Source organism: Mus musculus, chromosome 15, assembly GCF_000001635.26.
Source record: "Mus musculus strain C57BL/6J chromosome 15, GRCm38.p6 C57BL/6J".
In the NCBI taxonomy this organism is placed as follows: Eukaryota; Metazoa; Chordata; class Mammalia; order Rodentia; family Muridae; genus Mus; species Mus musculus.
In genome coordinates, this window is record NC_000081.6 from 47,878,617 (window position 1) to 47,897,357 (window position 18,741).

General features: G+C 34.2%; 1 protein-coding gene across 12 annotated transcripts in view; it reads right to left on the reverse strand.

Moving 5' to 3' along the window:
• Positions 1-18,741, reverse strand: part of Csmd3 (CUB and Sushi multiple domains 3) — a 1,211,921-nt gene that overhangs the window by 297,979 nt on the left and 895,201 nt on the right. For all 12 annotated transcript variants that reach the window (XR_001781523.2, XR_003951374.1, NM_001081391.2 and 9 more), the window contains 3 exons: positions 10,023-10,214; positions 4,916-5,042; positions 2,730-2,932 (listed from right to left, as the gene is read on the reverse strand). Coding sequence is in view for 10 of the 12 variants with exons in the window: in NM_001081391.2 (NP_001074860.2) it covers positions 2,730-2,932; positions 4,916-5,042; positions 10,023-10,214 (522 nt within the window). In the remaining 2 variants the exon portion in view is untranslated. The remainder of the gene's footprint in view (positions 1-2,729; positions 2,933-4,915; positions 5,043-10,022; positions 10,215-18,741) is intronic.

An 18,741-nucleotide genomic window follows, 5' to 3' on the forward strand; every position in this document is an offset into this window, starting at 1 on the left:
GATAACTGTTAAGCATTTTCTATTTATCAGGCTTGATATTCATCTACCTTCAAACACAAGTGGATTATGTTCTAGATTTCTGGTAGTTATATAACTGTTAATAAACCCGTTGACCTTCCAGCCTCTGTGTACTTACCTATGAAGTGGATGGTAGTAGATATTTTTTATAGATGTGTTGAGATCAAATGAAATTTTGTACATAAAAGCAAAATTGAGGGATGTTGGCGATAATCAAGACATCATGCATGAAAATAACTACCTTTTTAATTAGAAGCTCGGTACACATATGCAATATTACAAAAGGTGTTCAGGAGAGAATTTTGCATTAATTGATTGTATCTATGATATACTTATGAACTGGGTGACTACAGTAAGTAGATTGGAATATTCAAGCAGTAGTGTACATTTCTGATCATCTATTGTAAAGGAAGATTCATTTGAGACTTCTAAAAGTTTAATATGACCTACAAATACAACACATAAGAAAAATAAGCTACTCAGTTTACAAACATTTATAAAAATCCCCTAGGAAAGAATTAAAAACTAGATGGGCTTCACCGATATATATGCAAGTACATTTTACATTGATCTATGCAGAATCCCAACTTGGAAGCTATTTTAAGCACTAACTGTATTACTCATGAAGAGAAACATTTCTCTGTCATCTTATTTATACTTTTAAAACCTTAGTAACTAAAAGGAAAAAGGCAAAAATAAAATAGACCCAAATGATATGAGAAATGAAAAATAAACAAACCCACAACATGATAATTATTTGAATGATTGTTTTCATAGAATTGGACACCCTATTTCAGTGAGGCCACAGTGTAGGTATAGCCATGACTGCCCTTTTCTTTGGGTGGTGGAGATCTAAGTTCAAGTTCTAATACTTACAGAAAAAGTACTTTTATCTACTAAAACAACTCTCTAGTCCCTACTCTGTTTTCCTTTTCTTTTAATGAATAATAAAATATGTAATAAAATGCATAAAATATACTATGTATCTTATTATTCACTGTATTTTAATTATTGTAATAATAGAATATATAATAAATGTCTATTTAATAAATTAATATTATATTGTTATTATGTGTAAAATATAATATTAATATTATAATAGAATACTATTCTGCTAGTTATTTAAAAATATGTAAGATAAAAATTAAAAATAAATAATGTTTTGCTACATCCACTCCAGTGGTGACACGTGTAAAAGGACTAGAAACCTGGGTGCAATCCTGAGGCAAAAAGTTCACGGAAACTTAGTCTCCTGAACCATGGCAGCCCGTATAACGAATGTTCCAAACCTGTCCTTGCGAATGGATCTGTGTGCTTTTTTTTAGTATTGTTTTATTATAGGTGCCTCTAAGCAATGACTTGCTAAATACATAAGCAAAATCAGACTTTGCTTTCTGGCCTTCACCAATTTCCTAGGTAATCCTTGAGCCGAAACTGAGCTCAAGTGAAAGAAATCAGGCATTAACTATCTACTACATAGAGTTAGAAATCTCAGGGCAAGCTTAGCAAAGTAAGTTTAGAATTGTTATTATAGTTATGTTTGGCAGACTACATTACTTATTAGTAGAAAGTCCCCCCACACTATCACTTAGAATAAAAGCCAAGTTGCTCCCATATACAGGAATTTTCAATGGTTTAGGAAGTAGATCAGGCTGTAGTTTTAGAGTATTGCATTATACATGAGAAGGTTAACTAGAGCCGAACTCCCTAATTAGAACCATGACTTGGGCATGAAAGTCCTTGCCCCAGGAGTGTAAAGACCTCACACCTGGCTTTTAAGAATATAGCTAACCTTGGATATAGGGCTGACTTTGTCTCAGTTGTTTTATTGCCCAGTTCCTGCCAGTCTTTATGTTTGCATTCCTCTATTTTGTGTAAGAGTCATTAAGCATCCGGTAACCTCATTGTACCTTACCAATGTGTCACCTAACTTCCCTATTTTATTCTGTATTAAAACTCAGGTGCTCAATTTGACATTACATTCAGATACAGCACACTCCCTCGCATCTGTATGTGTTTGTCATACAGGACAAACACCGACTCCTGCCCACCTTGATTGACAGGGGCCAACTGAGGCTGCTCTGTGGCATTCTTTATTTCCTATTTTTTAAAAAGCCCTTTCATACAGTATGATCTTGTGTTATCCCAGGCTGATTATAATTAGTTTGAATAAGCATAATGTTTCAAGTGTGGAAAATTTCACACCACATCTCATGTAATCAGTCTCAGTGAAAATGCAGGTGCACAATAGTTATATGATAATATGTTCAAGCTATATTTCTAAGGTGTACATGAAACATAAATGAATTTTTCATTTAGACTGTTTTCTCATTCCTAAAATATCTCATTAGGCTATTTTAAATATCCACAGTCATAAAAAAAATCTTAGTCTGAAACACTTCTGATCTCAAGAATTTTGAATGAGGGGTGTTCAACTTATTCAAGACTGAGATATAATAACTTCTTCAATTGAACTATTTTAACACCATTATAATTTTAAGCATTATTTCTTTAGAGCTGGTAATTAATAAACAAAGTAAATTGCAGTTATTTTTCCCGAGTATATTTTGTTTCACCTTCTGTGAAATAGGAAGACCATAACTAATATTTAACATTTATAATTCTGAAAAAGAAAATATAGAGGAGTAATTTTTATGGGATAATTGTACATTTCTTTTTGCTTTTGGAAATTAAACAGAAAAAAAGCTTACTTGAAAACTGAATTGCGAATCCAGATTTGCTGATATAAAAGTCCGTATCAAATTGGATAGTCACTATGTTGAGGGTGCTGTGAATTCCATCAGGAATAAGAGATCCACTAACTTCCTTTAATAGCATCTCGTTTTCTGGTGGACCATCCCAAACTCGGAGTATATCATGTGAGGCTTCTGTATCGAAAGCAAGAAACTGTAGGCTGTGGGAAAGCCATACATCTTTGGTTATTTTAAATAAGGAAAACAATCATATTATCAAAAGAATCGAACAAATATATATTTTTGCTTTGAATCTCTGCAACTCTTTTCTAAGAATAAAGAGTAAATTGTGTAATGGAAAGTATAACAAAAAATGTTTTTTGAACAGCAGAATATACTTCCTTAGACAAGCATTTAAGACATGATTTCAACATTATTGCAAATTACAGAAATCCTAAGTAGTCATTTTGTTTAATGTTCATAAATTTTAACTCTGGTAATAAAATAAATACTTACAAAGGACAGTCTATGTGCCAGTTACTTTGAACAAAATGCATTGCTAATACTTTGTATAATCGCTGTAATGACCTTATGGAGTAGAAACAATTTTTATCTCGGTTTTTTGGATGTTGTGAATGGAGTCTAGATATATCAAATAATTGCTGAAAGAGGATCTGTGTCACTCATTAAATTTAATTGTGTGACTTCACAGCACATGCTTTTACCGCTTGATTACATTAACGCTGGTCTACTTTGTGCTAATCTGTATAAAATCATCATGTTATTTTTGGTTCCATTGGGAAACCTGGCTAGACTCTTTGTATATGATTTATGATTGATATTGAACTATCAGAACTTTCAATTTTTATATATTAATATCAAAAGCTGTTTGTTAATGAAAAGATCCCAGAGTCTTGCAAAATTAAATATTTTTGTGTAATATTTTTAACCTTAACTAAATCAATGTTGTCCTAAAGATCCTAAGGTTGAGGATAGAGGTGCCATAGGCCATTCTGAGTTCTTTGAGTTGCTTTATATTACAAAAGCAATGCAGTAGTTCATACTGCATTCAGTGAATTTCACCACCTTGAAACATGTCTGAATTTTATTTACATCAGATAGCAAAATTTTTCAGGTTAACTTAAAGCTATTCTTATTTATTTATTTATTTATTTATTTATTTATTTAATAATTAGATTGGTTTTTAGAGACTAGGTTTCACTGTGTTGCCCTGGGTGTCCTGGAACTCACATTGTAGACCATGCTGGCCTTGAACTAAGAAATCCACCTGCCTCTGCCTCCCAAGTGCTGGCATTAAAGGTGTGTGCTACCACTGCCTAGCCTTAAAGCAATTCTTACATTAACATTACTGTGAATTCTAATGGAATAGTTGTTTCCTATGTTAAGGACATGTGGTTGGTTCAGTTTTTAATTTACATCCAGTTGAAGTCCTAAAAGCAAAGCTGGATTGGGAACTTATAAAAGCCATGAAACCTGACATGTGAATTTAGGAGGCATGGTTTAGAATTTATCAGGCTGCTATGACATGACGATGTGGGAACTTCCTATCAAAATTCAGCAGGAAAGAGAAATCAAATATAGTTACAGGGTCAGAAGGCAGACTCTTCAGAAATGTGCCCAAGAACAGGGAAGAGAGGAAGTGATAATGCCTGTTGAATTAATTAATTAATTAATTAAATTAATTATTATTATTATTATTATTATTATTATTATTATTATTATTATTGGTTTTGTCGAGACAGAGTTTCTCTGTATAGCCCTGGCTGTCCTGGAACTCACTCTGTAGACCAGGCTGGCCTCGAGCTCAGAAATCTGCTTGCCTCTGTCCCCCGAGTGCTGGGACTAAAGGCGTGCGCCACCACCTCCCGGCGCCTGCTGCATTTATGTTTCTCCTTCACATTACTGAGGTTGCATCTTAAACCACTGAGAATTGACAGAGCACGAATCACAAGAAGCACCAAAACATTCTCAACCTTGGTGCCACTTTCTACCCACAGAACCATCTTGTAGGGGTTTCAGGCTTATTCTAGCAGCCTATGGATCAGCAATGTGTGCTAATGGTATTTTTGTCATTTTATGCACACAAGGAACTTGTTTTCCTTTTCGAAGGTGAAACATATTGAACATTAGTGTTAGTGATTGATATTTATATAGCTGCTGATCAGGAAAATCGTGTGATTTACCTTACAATGTTTCCTGGATCTACTTCGATCATCCACATGCAGCGAAGGTTATTATCATATGGAAAGGGATAGCCAGGGGACAAGATCCTTCCTGATGATTCTCCCTTGAAACGGCCGCCACATTCAGCTGGTGAGATATAGTCACATTTCAAGTCACAACTTCATACCAATCTTCCCAAGACAACCTATCATTTCTAGAAATAGGTAGGTTCATAGTAAGGAAAAATAAGGATTTACCCTCAATCTTTCTTGAACATAAGTGTTTAAAATGGCTTTCTTAAAGATTTAATTGAAGCGAGAATATGAGTATAATAAAATGATATACTTTCTCTCAGATATTATGGGATTAAAAATAAACCAAATTGTGGAAAAATAAAGGACACACAGAATCTGTAAACTTGGCTTCAAAACATTGCAAGATGTTTTGTTAAATAATAATCATGTTACAAGGGAAGCAGATGGCAAGATGCTCAGGGGTGAATAATTCATCTTGTACCCCACCTCTGAGAAAAACTCATTCCCCCAGGTGATCTAAATTTTATTGTCCTTTCAGTCCACTTCAAACCATTTTAAACTACTTCTCTTTAAAATCTCTCATGTGAACTTTACTTCAGTGAAATGTAACACAGTTTTGCTTAAATGTGGCCTCAAATATTTTATAAACTTTATGGAATTAAAAAATAATTAGTCACAGAATCTTCTTAATGTTCTCTTTTTGGAGACTCCTCTGTTTTATAGTCTTCAACAGTACTTGAATGTCTGACATGATTTTACTTTCATAAAGTAACAATGTACAAAGAGCTTTTTATACCAAAGAAAAGAGTAAGCACATGAGGAGCTGTTGGGAACTGATCCACAGGTCTTAACCCCAGAGGCAAAGGAGCCCTATCCAGTTCATTGTATAGCTAACGTTTATACAAATTATCTTTTTTTCTCCAAACTCAACAAGTACAACAACAAACTTATTTAAATATTGAAAGAAATTATATGTATTTTCTGTTCTTTGAACAGTTTCTTAAACACGTTGAAATTGTTTATGTTAATTATCATTAATATCATTATATGTAGCAGAAGATGGCCTAGTTGGCCATCATTGGGAAGTGAGGCCCCTTGGTCTTGCAAACTTTATATGCTCCAGTACAGGGGAACACCAGGGCCAAGAAGTGGGAGTGGGTGGTTAGGGGAGCAGGGCGGGGGGAGGGTACAGGGAACTTTCGGGATAGCATTTGAAATGTAACTAAAAAAATATCTAATAATAAAAAAGAAAAGAAAAGAAAAGGAAAAGTGATCAAAATGAGAAAGTTTTTTTTCCCTCTGGTAACACCAGCATATGATAGTATAAGTCTATGGTCTCCATATATATACAGTTGGTTCCATATATCTAGATGTGATATTACAATATTCTGATTATTACTTTAACTAAAATGTCAACTAGGCTATAGTGTTTAGTTATTTAGTGAACTGGTCTAGGTATGAATGCATTTAAAAAGTGGTTAACATCTCTAATTGAGTTATTGGAGTAACCATTTTACCCTGGATAATACTTAATACTTTAAGATGGGTCTTATCCTATCAGTTAAAAGGTCTTAAAAAGAAAAGAAAGAAAGAAAGAGAGAGAGAGAGAGAGAGAGAGGGAGGGAGGGAGGGAGGGAGGGAGGGAGGGAGGGAGGGAGGGAGGGAAAAGAAAGAAAAGAAAAGAACAGAAAAGAAAAGAAAAGAAAAGAAAAGAAAAGAAAAGAAAAAGAAACATTTTCCAGGACAAAAAGAAATTTTGTCTCAAAACCAGGGCTTTAACAATTGTATCAATTTGAAAACTGTTGAATGACCCCCTACCCCACCCCACACCCTACGGGCTTGCTAACCCGAACAACTGCATAAGATAATTCCTAAAAAATTAACAAGTATCTCCAGTTAGGGATGGAGGGATTCTATTTGTTTTGCCAGTTTGGTAACTTGGCCTTTATCCTCATAGAGGTATAGGAATTCTTATTTTGCTGCAACTTTACAATAGACTATGTTTATATAAAAGAGTAATAATACTTAAAGAACTGTCAATGTCTGGTTTTTGTTTTGAATAACTGTTACATTGACCAATTTCGAAGGAAAGAGGTTTATGTGGCTTTATTTCCCCATCAAAAGCCAAGTCTGTGATTCAGGGAAGTTAGAAACAGAAACATAAGAAGGAACTTGGAGACAGAATCTGAAGCAGTGACAAAGGAGGGAGGAATGCTGCTTATAGACTTGTTCCTTATGGCTTGCTCAGTTATCTTTAAAATTCATGCTGCCTCAGATGTGGTGTTACCCTCCTTGGTCTGAGATTCCTGTTTCAATAATTAATCATGAAAATGCATCTTCTTATGCCTAAAGGCCAGTTTGATAACGACAGATTTTCAAATAAGGTTTCTTCTCCCAGGTAATTCTAGTATGAGTTAAGTTTAGTAAAACTAACCAGCACCATCATTATCACATTTTTTTAAAATAAAACATTTTCAATAGCATACAATAAGTAGTATACATAATATACAATAGGTTCTATACATTTCCTTTTTTCTTTTTGATTTATCGCTATGATTGGCACATGTTACTTTGAAAACAGCATTGATATTTTATTTACCCAGTTTAAATTTTCAGCGGTTTCTCTTTTTTTGTATGCCATATTGCATCTTAAATTTAAATGCAACTTTCTACATTTTTTTCTGTGTTCTGAAGTTCTTTTTTTTTTCCATTTTTTATTAGGTATTTAGCTCATTTACATTTCCAATGCTATACCAAAAGTCCCCCATACCCACCCCCCCCCCACTCCCCTACCCACCCTTTTTGGCCCTGGCGTTCCCCTGTACTGGGGCATATAAAGTTTGCGTGTCCAATGGGCCTCTCTTTCCAGTGATGGCCGACTAGGCCATCTTTTGATACATATGCAGCTAGAGTCAAGAGCTCCGGGGTACTGGTTAATTCATAATGTTGTTCCACCTATAGGGTTGCAGATCCCTTTAGCTACTTGGGTTCTTTCTCTAGCTCCTCCATTGGGAGCCCTGTGATCCATCCATTAGCTGACTGTGAGCATCCACTTCTGTGTTTGCTAGGCCCCGGCATAGTCTTACAAGAGACAGCTACATCTGGGTCCTTTCGATAAAATCTTGCTAGTGTATGCAATGGTGTCAGCGTTTGGATGCTGATTATGGGGTGGATCCCTGGATATGGCAGTCTCTACATGGACCATCCTTTCATCTCAGCTCCAAACTTTGTCTCTGTAACTCCTTCCATGGGTGTTTTGTTCCCAATTCTAAGGAGGGGCATAGTGTCCACAGTTCAGTCTTCATTCTTCTTGAGTTTCATGTGTTTAGCAAATATAAGATACAATTTGCTGAACTTTCTACATTTTTAATTGTAAAATTTTTAAACAAATGTCATTTTGTGCTTTTGTTTGAAAAGTACTGTTGTGATAGGACTTAACACTTGGGTCCATGTTCTTAAGACACAAACTGCCATGTATAAAGATAAAATATAAGGTACAATAAAGGTTTTCAGAGTAATAACTATCTGTAGTTACACATAATTTTTGTTTGATTAAATGCAACAAGTTTTAGAAAAATAATTGCTTAGATAATACCAAAATATTTAAGAAAAAATTTTTGTGTTTGACCAAACATATCCATAATAAATATTTAATCAACAGAAGAAAATTATGATTTTAGATCAGGGTGTAGAGCTATTAGTCATCAGTAAGGAGCATCATGAGAACAGAATTTCATCTTCTGTTACCATGGTCATGCTCAGCATTAAGTGACTGTTTGCGCCTCTGCTCATAACTCTTTAACTTGATCATCTGTCAAAAATGTATCTTTCTTAAAAAAATTATCAAGTCACAGCACTGGCTTGTAAATTTATGGCATTAGTTTCTTATGAGCACTATTAATATCTTTTGATCTCACACCAGTTATCTTTCCATTTGATTAAAATAATTTTTAGAAGGTGGTTTCCTGTTAGTTCAGTATATTCCAAAAATATATGAATTTAATTTTAATGACAATATGGACATCAATATTGGGAAATTGTTTACCCCAAATTCATATGCTCTCAGACAGTGAATGACTTTTTATAGCTGATTTATGGAAAACTTGTTTGTCTTATTGGGAATCAATGTTTTAATGAATCACTAGAAGTTATAAAAGGATATCTAAAACATTATACTTTAAAAAGATTAAATATGCATGGAGTTTTACACATTTAATTTAAACCCCAATAAAGCTGTGTTTGAAAGCACATTTGTTTTTATCCCCATTGACAAGACACAATGGTTTTGCCTCCTTAAAATGCAGTCTGGAGTGGCCTGGGAATCAGAGTGCTTCTGCTCCTTAGTGTACTTCTAGGGTTTGTTACACTGTTGCTTTCTTCTTATTCTGTTATTTGAAATGGAACTATTTGATCTTTTGAAGGTAAAAGACCAATGTGAAAATCAACAATAACTGTGGATATTTGGAAATTCATTCTTCCACTCCCCTATGCTAACTTGTTATCTGCATTACAATAGAGATAAAATGATATTAAGCCGACATGTAATGATCACTGTAGCTTCACTCAGGGGGAGGGGGATATATCTTATGTAGGATTTCCACAGACTTTCATACTGCGATTTATTTTCACACTGTCATACTTAAGGAAACAGATATATTTTCTAATATTTTTTTCCAAAGGAGATTCTACACATAAAAGATGCTTTTAAAGTTACCAAGAATATCTTTTTGTTTTTAACATTCATTTTGATTCAGAAATGTACACTGATCTTTTAAAATCAAAACAAAGCTGATCAATGAGATTCAATAAAATGCACACGAGGAAAACACAACATTCTTGCAGTGAGTTAAATTTTTTTTCAAAAGCAGAAACATAACCTCGCCCAGACTATAGCAACTCTTAAAGTATACACATTGGCCAGTTTAAGAAAATAACTCATATACTTCACGTTAACCTTATGGTAATTATAAGCTTTTTAACTTCTTATGAGTTGCATGTGGAGGCAACTTCCTAAAACATGAGCATTTTATGGAGTTGCGTATTAATATCATCTCACAGGCATACTTTGTAAGAATTCTAAAAAGCATCCTACCAATACAGGAAGGTAGAGGGTAGTCCCAGGCCCTTCTCTCTCCAGTCATGCACTTCAGAAGGCTGCTTCCATGGAGAGTATAGCCTGGATTGCATCCATAGATGATGGTGCTGCCAGCAAAGTGACCTTGGTCACTGATCTTATATCCAAACTGTGGAATGCCTGGGTCTTCACAATGAGAAAGTTCAAAACCTAAGAGAGCAATACAAATTGCTTAAAGTGAATTTGAGGTTATATAAACATTCATTTACCCTTCAAATATGATTTCATTTTCTACTTGAATTACTCCTAACATGTCTAACACTATTAACATTTAATAATCTCAGAAAGCTTTTTATTTTTTATTAATTATTTTTGGTTTATCAGTGATATAGCTTATGTCTCTGGGTAATAGCACATAGTGCTAAGTTCCTGATTGCTTCCAAGGTATTGTCATAATAACAGATTAATAAATTCATTAAAAATAATAGCTGTATTAGGTATATTGTAATAGAAGAAGTCTGGATGATTAAATGAGAAATGCTCCTCAGAGATTTATATATTTTCATCCCTGGGCCCCAGTTGTATTTGGGGTGGTTATGAAATCATTAGGAGATATAGATGTGCTGGTAAAAGTATGTCACTGAGCATGGACTTTGATGTGTGGCTACTCCTCACTTCTGTTTCTCAGTAAATACATACGCTCAGCTAGTTTATATGTCCTGCCTTCTCTTCATGATGCACTCTAGCCCTCTAGAATTACAAGCCAAATAATGCCTTTGTTTCCTCAAGTTCTTTTTGCTCATGTTACTTTGTCACAGTTATCAAACCCAGACACTATTGTGTATGCCAACAAGTGATTGCTGACAGGAGCCTGATATAGCTGTCTCCTGAGAGGCTCTGCCAGTGCCTTACAAACACAGACATTCATTGATTGAACCGAGCACATGGTCCCCAATGGAGGAGATAGAGAAAGGACCCAAAGAGCTGAAGAGGTTTGCAGCCCTATAGGAGGAACAACAATATGAACCAACCAGTACCCCCAGAGCTCCCAGAGACTAAACCACCAATCAAAAAGTACACAAGGAGGGACTCAAGGCTTGAACTGCATATGTAGCATAGGATGGTCTGGTGGGACATCAATGAGAGGAGAGGCCATTGGTCTTGTGAAAGCTTGATGCCGCGGTGTACAGGAATGCCAGAACAGGGAAGTGGGAGTGCTTGAATTAGGGGAAGGGATGGGGAAGTTTTCTGAAGGTAAAGAGGAAAGGGGGTTAAATTTGAAGGATAAATAAAGAAAATGATCTAATAAAACAAAAAAATGAAACAAAAGAAAACCTCAGAATCAATGAGGATACCTAAGCACAACTCTGTCCCTAAGCCTGCATCTGGGCCTTGGATGTGTACTGTCCTCTTCCAAAGTCAGTGAGCCATCTCCCCAACTCCCCAGTACTTCTTCTCTAGTTCACTTTCTCTTGCTTCTACCCTATGCTTAAATCTTAAGTATGTGTTATCCCATATCTTGGCATAATATGCCTCAGTACAGGGGAACAACACTATATACTAATCAAAGAAAAAAAATCCTCCAAGATGAACTCTCAATTCTGAACATTTATGCCCCAAATGAAAGGACATGCAAATTTGTAAAAGAACATTACTGAAGCTCAAGGCACACATTGAACCTCACACAATAATAGGAGATTTTTAACACTCCACTCTCACCAATGGACAGATTATGGAAATAGAAACTAAACAATGACAAAATGAAACTAAAAGAACGTATGGACCCAATGGGTTTAATAGATATCTACAGAACATTCACCAGAAAACAAAAGAATATAATTTCTTTTCAGAACTTAAGGTTACTTTCTCAAAAATCAATCAAATAATGAGACACAAAACAAACCTCAACAGATATAAGAACACTAAATAAATTCCACATACTCTATTGGACTGCCACGGACTAATGCTGGTCTTCAATGACAACAAAAACAACAGAAAGCCCATATAACATGTAGAAGCTGAACAACTATCTACACAAAGATAAGTTGGTCATGGAAGAAATAAGAAAATTAAAGACTGTTCAACAGAAGAATGGATACAGAAAATGTGGTACATTTTTACAATGGAGTACTACTAACCTATTAAAAACAATGACTTCATGAAATTCGCAAGCAAAATGAATGGAACTTGAAAATATCATCCTGAGTGAGGTAACCCAGACACAAGAGAACACACATGGTATATACTCACTGATAAGCAGATATTAGCCCAAAAGCTTACAATGCCCAATTCAAACCACAGACCATATGGAGCTTAGGAGGAAGGAAGATTGCTTTGTGGAAGTCCTTCCTTGAGTGGGGAACACTATCATGTGGGAAGTGCAGGGAGAAGAAATCCTGGGAGAGAAGGAGGAGGCAGTATCTGGTACTGGAGGGGATGGAAGGGAGATACAGATGGTCAGGAAATGGGATAAAAATATTTAGCAGGGGGGATGAGGAACTGAGGATAGCCACTGAAGAATCCCAGACACCAGCGAAATGAAGGGCTCCAATGACCCAACAGGGATAACTTTAACTGAAATGTTCAGAGAAGGGAGGGATAAAACCTGTAGAGACCACTTCCAGTAGATAGGCATGGCCCCTGTCAAGGGGCAGGGGCACCCACCCATCTCAAAGTTTTTAACCAGAAATGTTCCTGTCCAAATGAAGAAAAAGGACAAAAAATGGAGCAGAGACTGAAGGAACGCCATCTGGGGACTGTCCCACCTGAGGATCCATCCTGTCTGCAGACACCAAACCCCTGTTGCTTTGATCGAGAGGCACTTATTGATAGAAACCTGTTGGTTTCTTGGGAGGTCTAGCCAGAAACTCTCAAATATAGATGTAGATGCTCGGAACTAACCATCAGAATGAGCTCAGAGACCCCATTGGGGAAGGTGGCAGAAGAACTAGAGGAGCAGAGGGGGATTGCAACCTCATAGGAAAAACAACATTGACTGGCCAGCTTCCCAGTGCTCTCAGAAACTAGACCAACAATCAAGGAGTGTACAGCGAGGGATCCATGGCTCCAGATACATATCTAACAGATGATAGCCATTACTGACAGCATTGAGAAGAGAGGCTCTTGGTCCTGTGGAGGTGGGATACTCCAGTGTAGTGAGATGCTGGAGCAGTGGGGCGAGAGAGGGTGGGTAGATGGGGTAGCACACTCATAGAGGCAAAGGGGAGGGGAGAGATGGTAGATGTGGAATGGGGGTTTGTGGAGGAGTAATCAGGAAGTGGGATATCATTTGAGGTGTAAACAAATGAAATGATTAATAAAAAATTAAATATGCAGTATAATATTTTTATCTATAGGCCTGTATAGTTCAGTGAGTCTTCAAAACTTACTAATTTTGCAAACTAAAACTTTGTATCACTTGACCACTGATTCTTTAATTTCCTCTTTGTCAAGCCCTGGTCACCATGAACCTCTACCTTCCCTAAGTTATACCCTCTTAGCCTGAATACAAAACACTATAGTTTGTGCTTGTAATTCTGACTTAACACAATTCTCTCTATGTCTGTTTATATTGTCATAAATAGAATTATATTCTTTTAAAAAGTAATGTTCCTCTCCTTATTGTATTTGTACATATGATATCTATGCGATCTATTCATGGATCTGTCCATTGTTGAATATTAGGGTTCTTTAATATCCTGATTCTTGGAACTAATGCTACAATAAAAATGGAGGGTAGATATTCCTTGAGAACAAAAATAAATAATTAAATAAAAATAAATAAAAATGATAGCTGCATATATTCCCTCTTTGAATTAATTTGTGATAGCCCTTGTTGTTTGAAAATATAAGCATCTTCAAGGAGAATCATTAAAGAGGGCAGCTGTCACTGACTCCCATCATGGCAGATATAATGAAATCCACAACATGTAGTCAAGCAAATAAATATTGCAAACCGAAGACACTGCAGTAGTAAAAACTAATTTTCATGGACACCCTACTTTGATCTGATCTGCATATTTAATGGCATATTTAAGACATCTCTTATCAAAAATGAAACATTTGTATTCTTCAGACTAGGCGAGAGTCTTCTGTCTGGGATTTGATACCCAGTCCCTTTTGAGTTTTATCATATATTTCTTTTCAATTCAAAATGTAATCAAGCTTTGTTTTCAAGATTTATTGTCAAATTCATTTTTCCTTAATGTGAACATTCTGTGAATATGATTGGGAATTTCTGGTGATGACACAAAATGAAGATGTTCATGCAAATGAAGATACTTTATAAAGCATTTCTTTATGGAGGAAAGCGCACACAGGCAATTCTGGGTAAGCTACAGAGTACAACATAATTTAGCTCAATTTTGTAGACTCATTGTTGCTCTTTCATAAATATTCAAAACTGTCTTTTCACTGAAAGCTCAAACAGTTGATACTGACAATTAAATAAAGACTTGAATGAAGCCTCAAGTATATGACCAATATTCACTGCAACTAGTAGAATTTAATACTGTAATGAAATAAAAATTTATAAAGCATAAAATGAACTCAAAATGGAAATTGTCTATATGCTTCAGAGTTTCTGTATGTTAAGCTGAGAGTTTATCATATAAGAGATTTGCTTATTCTGATTTGTTTTAACGTATTACTTAAAATCTGTGACATTGAATAAATACTCCCTAACAAATTTTATCAACACTATACTATTTTAACTTTTATGCTTAATTTCCTTTTGGTCTGCCTTCATATCAATGTCCTATTAACATATTCTTATTAATAGTAACAGCATAAAATACATAAATATTGTAAAATTCATGTAATTTTCCATTTTATCCTCCGAAATCTTGTTGTTGTTGTTTAATTTGGTCTTTTCTCTTCTGAATCATTTAGTATGTTCATTAGGATATTCTCACATACACTTTTCTATATATCAATATATGTATGCAATATATCACATTTTGATGCATTTATATATGTGAAACCACAGCCAATACAAGTGTAAATTCTGAAACCTACTCCCACTAGTGTGAAAACTCTCACAGTCTAGGCTCAGAAGACATGGTGGAAGTGGTGGTGGAAAGACTGCAGAAACCTGTGTTTGAGGGAGTTTGTTTTGTAACCATATCTCCTAATAATGTCAGAAATCACACTTATGTAGCCTCACCAAAATTACAGGCTAAATGTGAGTTAAATACGGACAACAAACATTTCAACAGGGACAGGGAATAGAACATAAGGCATCAACCTTTCACTAGGAACTACAGTGAAAAAAGGTCGAGAGTGGGAGACATCATCGTCCCCAGAAAAGAGCACAATTGCAATATCAAATGGTCACCCCTGAAGTGTACATATAAATTACAGTATACAGACTGAGTTAGTTATATTTAGGAACATGTATGTATACACATATAAGCAGGTAATAGTTAATGAAAATAGAGGCAATGAATTTGAAAGGGAGCAAGGAAGAGTTTCTGCACACATGAGAGGATTTAGAGGGAACAAAAGGAATCTATAAATGATATTTCAGAAATACAGTATAAAAGTGAATAGTGTATGAGAAAAATTTTAATAAAAATTAAATATTTAATAATTGGTTATAATTGCTACTCAGGCTATTCTTAAAAACAGTATTGTTTTTGAATTCTTTATTGTATGTATTTTCTTTTCCAAATACAATTTTTTACATTTCAAATTTTGTTTTTAATTTAAAATTTATTTTTCATGGATTAGGGTTATATTAATATATATGTGCATGTGTGCCAAACCGTCACTATATTACTGAGCTACTAATGGACTTATAGTATAGTTTATATTTATTTAAGAAGATTGTGACATTTTTATCCCAATTAATCAAAAGGACATATTTCAAATACATACACACAAGCTGTGATGATTTTAATTATAGATATTATACTATATAGTAAAGAGTAGAAAGACAATAAGCAAAGAATTTTGAAGAATAATATTAAATTCCATTTTAACAGTAAATAATCTTATACAAATCATATATATTCATCTGTAATTAAACTATATATGTCATAGACTATGACTACTAATTTAGCATGACATCCTACATAGGTTTTCTCTTACAATTTCAAGTCTCTTGAAGCCAATTTTTTAAACAAAAACTAGAGAAATATTAAGTATCATACTTTGTTCCTTCATTTTCCATTTTTTCATTACTTTTAGGTTTTATTTTATTTTATTTTTTGATGATGGTTTAAATTCTACTTAGAAACCTCGCACATAAAAACTAATCACTGACAGAATTTTCTAAATCTCAACTGCCAGACAGGATAGTAGAATGTCCTGCTAAAGACACTATTTCACAGAACATGAAGATGTGCCTCATTCTCACACACTATTATTCAGCATTAACTGACAGTTAATTTTGTTAAACCACCAGAATTTAAGCTATTTCATTAAACTATGTACTTGGTATATTCTTAAAACTTCTAATAACTTTACTGTATATAGCTGCATCCCTTTTCCTACTTGATCTTTTTAGTTGGTAGTTCCTAGCATCCTTGAATCTCACTATCTGAAAATTATCATTAACATTAACTACCTTACACCTTTTAAATTTTTAATCAATTTTTGGAATAAGGCCTAGCATATATATTTGGTTTAATTTCTTAATTTTATTTTTCTCTAATGTATCTACTTTGTGATGTCGCCTTTCCCCCATATTTTTTGTTTGCCCTTTTTAAATTGATAGCTGGAAAATATACTTTTTTATTGAGTGCAATTTTTGTTTGTTTTTACATACAAATATCTTCTTTTAATATATCTCCTTTTAATTTATCATTTTTTTGCCTCTACAAAAGTTTGTGGCTGTTGCTGGTTTTGAACTGCATATAATACCTGGTAAAGAAAATTAAAGTGATTTAGTGGTTGTAAGTAAGTAACTGATATTCAGTCAGTTAGATGGTTTTGAAGAGTTTATAAGTGTGAAGTAAGTATAAGGTGGAAAACAATGCCCCCTTTCAGCAAATTGGAAGTTCAGACCATCTGAAATAGACAGTCACCTGCCAGCATCACATTTTGGCTTAAAGACAGGTCTTTGCCAGCAATACAATCTAGTGAATGTGGTTTCCAGATTTCACTTTGAATTACTAAAAAGTTCTTGGAAGATGTGAAGGTATAATTGACTTGACAGATTTCTGCCAGTATACCTTCTCTTAGTTTTCTTTTTTTTAATGTCCTACAAACACAGCTATTTTTTGGTTGAATACTCTTTTAAACTATTTAAAATTTTAAAACTCACTGGTAGGTCTGATACATGTCAGAAACCAAATTCAAACAATGTACAGATTACTAGATATTCAAATGAAAGAATACAAAGTTTTGACAATATGAAATCATGAAGATGATAATGACTTTTTTATTCTAACAAAAGAAACTATATTCAATGTGTTTTATGCAAACTACAAACATAAGAGATATTTCTTTGATATTTCTCTTAGTGGGCCTTTTTTTTTATATAATGCACCAATAGTAAGAACTTCTTTCATTGCCTGCTTAATTTTAATATTTGAAGAGTGAAGGAAATGCATAATGTGTCTGGGCAGTGTTTTTGAGGACATGTAACCATATGAAACATCCTCGCTCTTCCATGTAATTTACTTATTTTCTACTCACATTTGCATTAAGTAAATTATGCACTAAGAATAAAGTTAAAGTTGATGGGCCATCTCATTATTTTTCATGGTTAGCATAGCCAATAACATGTTAGTAATTAAATTATAGAACCTCAATAGAATAATTGGTAGTACATTCATAAAGCTAGTATACAAGAGAAAGCATTAAAAATTAGCTCTTGCCTTACTATAATGAGAACCTGTCACTGGGAAAGGCTTTGTTCTCTGAGTATTATTAAATCATTGCAAGCAACAAACTAGAGGTAAGTGAGTCCAAATATACTTGACATTTTCTCTTGAAATTACGAACATTTCCATATTAGGATTTTTAGTAAATAAAGCAAGGAGAGGAAGTGGTAAAAGGTTATTTAACCCAGTAGTACCATCTATGGATATAAATACTGGCTATTTATCAAGTCAGCTTTTGAAAAGATTAGCCCACCAAAATGACATAAGTAATTATCAAAACACTCGGTTTTCTTTTACTGAATAAAAATAACTATAATTGAAAGAGTTAAAAGGGTTTGTAATGAAGCGTTCTTTCAGTATTGGAGAATTCGTAAGACACAAATGACACTATAACAAAGTTAATTTCTGAAAATAGTTTGTAAAACAAAGATGAACTCAAGTTGTCAAGCACAAAGTGATGATGTTTTCATGAGAAGAAATCCATGAGCTTAATTTCTAATCTGACCTTTAAATTTTTAAAGGAAAAGTTACTTCCCCTGAACCATATCTGCATATATTATAGGAAATTCATCTATGTCTTTCTAGATTTCTCCTCAGAGATAAGTTAAAAACTAAACTGTTTTGCCTAAAATGCCTTAAAGTTTGTGTCCTCCCTTCCCAATCTTCATTTAGAAGAATTTTAGATTTCTAAAGAGGAAGAATACTTAGCAGCCATTACTAATATGAGAAAACAAAACAAAACAAAACAAAACAAAACAAAACAAAACAAAACAAAACAAAACCTTTCATTCTAGGTCCTTTGGAGTCTCTGAACTCTATGATTTCAATAATCATAGAAATACTAACTTAATATCTCTGAATTTATTTTTTTAAATACTCGGTGGACTATATTCTGAGTATTCTGTAAT